The sequence below is a fragment of the Elephantulus edwardii genome, unplaced genomic scaffold (assembly GCF_000299155.1).
Source record: "Elephantulus edwardii isolate Elephantulus edwardi_28Jun2011 unplaced genomic scaffold, EleEdw1.0 scaffold00064, whole genome shotgun sequence".
NCBI classification, from domain to species: Eukaryota; Metazoa; Chordata; class Mammalia; order Macroscelidea; family Macroscelididae; genus Elephantulus; species Elephantulus edwardii.
The window spans coordinates 884,661-888,297 of NW_006399814.1; the positions used below are offsets into that span (position 1 = coordinate 884,661).

The 3,637-nt window shown below is 62.1% G+C and overlaps 1 protein-coding gene across 1 annotated transcript in view; it reads left to right on the plus strand.

The window, feature by feature from the left end:
- TUBGCP6 (tubulin, gamma complex associated protein 6) overlaps window positions 1-3,637 on the plus strand; it is a 16,873-nt gene that overhangs the window by 9,996 nt on the left and 3,240 nt on the right. Inside the window, exons 11-16 of the mRNA XM_006888112.1 lie at window positions 480-561; window positions 637-725; window positions 801-916; window positions 2,446-2,584; window positions 2,706-2,804; window positions 2,937-3,634. Coding sequence (XP_006888174.1) covers window positions 480-561; window positions 637-725; window positions 801-916; window positions 2,446-2,584; window positions 2,706-2,804; window positions 2,937-3,634 — 1,223 coding nt within the window. The remainder of the gene's footprint in view (window positions 1-479; window positions 562-636; window positions 726-800; window positions 917-2,445; window positions 2,585-2,705; window positions 2,805-2,936; window positions 3,635-3,637) is intronic.

A 3,637-nucleotide genomic window follows, 5' to 3' on the forward strand; every position in this document is an offset into this window, starting at 1 on the left:
ATAGGATTGCGGGGTGTGGATAGGAGGAGAGGTGGTGGGGCATGGTGGGTGGTGTGCAGGACGGGAGGTGGTGGGGTGTGGAACAAGAGGAGGGGTGTGCATGGTGGGTGGAGTGCAGATGGGAGGAGGGGTGTGGTGGGTGGGGGTGCGGGACAGGAGGAGGGGTGTGAGGCGTGGCAGGTGAAGTGAAGGGTCAGCACTGCCCTGTGTTCCCAGGGTGTGGTGGTGGACACCACCTGAGCGCTCTGACCAGTGCTCACACCCTGGTGGACAGCAGCGGCAGAGCTTCAGGAGGGAGTGAGCAGGGTTCAGCTGGTCTATCTGAGCGTGGCCTGTGGTCTCTGAGGGGCTTCCCTGCCCATTTCCCCGTCCTCCTGTGCCACCACCACTCTCCCACCTCGTCCTCTCCCTCCGAGTCCACCCTTCCCACCTCCTGCAGGACCCTGTGAGAGCAGGTGGGTTCACTTGTGTTTCTTTAGGAACTACGTGTGGAAATTGCAAAACAAGAGCTGATCGTCCATGCCCGAGAGGCGGCGTCCAGGGTTCTGAGCGCCCTGAGTGGTGAGTGGCCTTGGCTGCCCCCTGCGCTGGACCTGTCCTCCCGGCTTCCGGCTGCTCAGCCCTCTCTCCCCGCAGACCGGCAGGTGTCTGAGCACGCGGCCCTGGATGCTCGGAAGCGAGAGCAGTTTCAGAGGCTCAAAGAGCAGTTTGTGCGTGACCAGGAGGTGAGTGGGCCCCCAGTACCCACAACCTGACCCGGCTCCTGTGGCCCTGGGTCACGTGTGCTGTGTGTCGTGCAGAGGCGCCTGGTGGCCAAACAGGAAGAAGCTGACGATGACTTCAGTTACGCACGTGAGCTCCGGGACCGGGAGAAGCGGCTGCAGGCCTTGGAGGAGGAGCTGGAGCGGAAGGCGAGGTGGGGGTCCTGCGAGGACCGGGTCGGGGTCCTGGGAGGATCGGGTGGGGTCCCTGTGAGGACCGGGTGGGGTGGGGGTCCTGCGAGGACCGGGTCGGGGTCCTGGGAGGATCGGGTGGGGTCCCTGTGAGGACCGGGTGGGGTGGGGGTCCTGCGAGGACTGGGTCGGGGTCCTGGGAGGACCGGGTCAGGGTCCTGCGAGGACCGGGTGGGGGTCCTGTGATCCTGCCGTCTCTGTCTCAGTGATGCTGGACTCTATCCTGAGTGTTGCGTGGAGGCCTCTGACAGGGAGGTTCCCAGTGTCCTGGAGCTCCAGTGTCCCCTTAACTATTCACTCTCCACTCCTGTTTCTGTCAGCTCATGGGCTCGGCCAGCAGCCTCCTCTCTGGCTCCCACTTGCTGGGCCCTGCCTGGTCCTGTTGGGTTCCACTGGGCGGTCAGGAGTAGTGTGTGTGCATTGACCCTGTGTTGGTGCGTCTGGTCCCTGAGTGTCTGTCGCTCTTCGTCCACTGTAGCTGTTGACGCGTTAGAGGAGTGAGGACAGTTGAGCTTTCTCAGGGACAGTTGCTGCATCCCTTGGCTCCTGTGGACGGCTGTCTTTACTGCTACTTTGATGTGTGTTTTGGATGCAGTCTGGACATTCTGGGTCTCGTGCTGTGGTCACTGTGGAAAGTTGAGGGTCGGCTCCTCTGGTTGTGTCTGTTCCTTTCTGAAGTGGACCATTGTCCGTTTAGGGATTAGAGCTGAGCCTCTGCAGAGTGCACTTTTTGGGGTGTAACCATTGGAGGTGTGGGTGTACCGTGCCTGCAGTCAGCCAGTGGCCCGGTGGGTCTTCCGCACAAATGGACCTAGGCTAGGAGTGGGCAGGGCCGAGGCCACTATGGGTGTTGCACCACCAGAACTGCCAGCAATAGCCCTCTGGGAACTTGGCCACTGCCCCACTGTTACGGTTGGCTAAGGAATGCCGTGTGGAGTGGCCAGCGGGCACTGCCTGTTCCTCTGTCAAGTACCCCCAGCAGCTCCGTCCAGTCGGGTCTAGTTCTGGCACAGCTGGGCCCACTGGCCCTTGTGTGGTGGAGAGGTAATTTGCTGCTTCCATGGATGGCTCCATCTGGACCTGTGCCTGTCACGGGCTGGTTCTTCCACCTCACGCTGGGAGGGTGACCACCGTCACATCTGTGTGTGATGGCCGTGTGTGAGGAGAGACGGAGCCTTCACTCAGGTCCTGGGACACAGGGCTAGAAGACAGGGCCCTGGCCGGGTGCCACTCAGGTCTTACAGAGCCACATGTGCCTGCACTCGTGCTGGCTGGAGAATTAGGCCGGCTCAGGCAAGGCCAGCAGCTCCCATCTCAGGAAGAGCCCTGTGTGCCTGAGGCCCCTCCACCATGCTGGCCAGTGACTGGCTGGTGCCTGCGGACACTGCCAAGCACTGGCTTATGGGCAGAGCACCTGCAGGCCGGCTGTCAGGGCGTGTGTCCTGGGCACCTGCTGCGATGGGTCAGTGGTGACGATGTCCTCGGGGCCCAGGCAGGCGCTGGTTGATCACTACAGCCGGCTGTCTGCTGAGGCGGCCCGCCGGGAACAGAAGGCGCTGTGGAGGCTGCAGAGGCGCCGGCTGGGGGAGGCACGCCGCAGTTTCCTCCTGGGAGAGCAGACACGCCTGCAGGTACTGACACAGAGACAGCATCCGCTGTTTGGGCTGCTGGGGGCACCTCAGGGGCCCTGGAGGGTGAGTCTTCAGTTTTGGCTACCCAAGCCCTCTATAGGCCCCATGTCCTGTCCTCCAGGAGCTGCTGAAAGACGCATCTGAGGGGACAAACCTGCAGCTGCTGGACAAGCGTGCCCCTGCTGAGCACCTGCCCGCAGTAGGGCCGGGACGCCCCCAGGTAAGGCTGCTCCTGGTCTGGGGCACCAGCCTTGTGTGTGCTGTCCACGGGGTGTGTGCGGACCAGGCCTGTTGCGGTGTTTGACACTGAGGTGAATGATGAGACTCTGTCTCATGTGCACTTGTGTTCCAGGCTCTGTCCTCAGGTGTGCAGCTCCCAGGTGGAGGCCAAGGCCTTGGTCCTGAACCTGCAGAAGCCTCCGGAGCCACAGTGGGGGCTGAGCCTTTCTGTGCTGGCCTGCACATCCGTGACTTCTTACCCTCAGACCTGAAGACACAACAGTCTGGGGATCCCAGCCTGGCTTTTGTGGTGGGAAAGACTGAGGGGGGTGCTCCTGTGTTTGGGGAGACTCCTCCAGGGGAGGCCCCTCTGCTGGAGCAGGCACTGTGTACTATAAGCTCAGACCTCCCTTCCTTGGCTCCAGGGGAGGTGCCCACGGTGGCCAGCAGCCAGCCATCCCAGGCACAAGAATACGACTTCAGTACCATTCTGAGGCCAGCCATGGCTGTCCCGGACTCTCCAGAATCAGTCCAGACTACAGAAGGAGAGGAGGGGCCACAGCTACAGGGGGTCACTTACAGGAAGTTGGACTCCTGGGTCCCCAAAGTGTTGGATCTTGGACTTGCTGAGGAGGGGAGCAATGGGACCCTGGACCAGCTCCTTGAGCAAACATCTGAAGGCAGTGCTTCCTCTGTGGATAATGTTCCTGAAACAGTCCCGTCCCGGCCACGCTGGAGCGTCCACGGCCACGTGTCAGAGGCCAACATCAAGGTTGGGGAGAACGTTTCAGAGGTGACCCCCTCCCGGCCACGCTGGAGTGTCCACGGCCACGT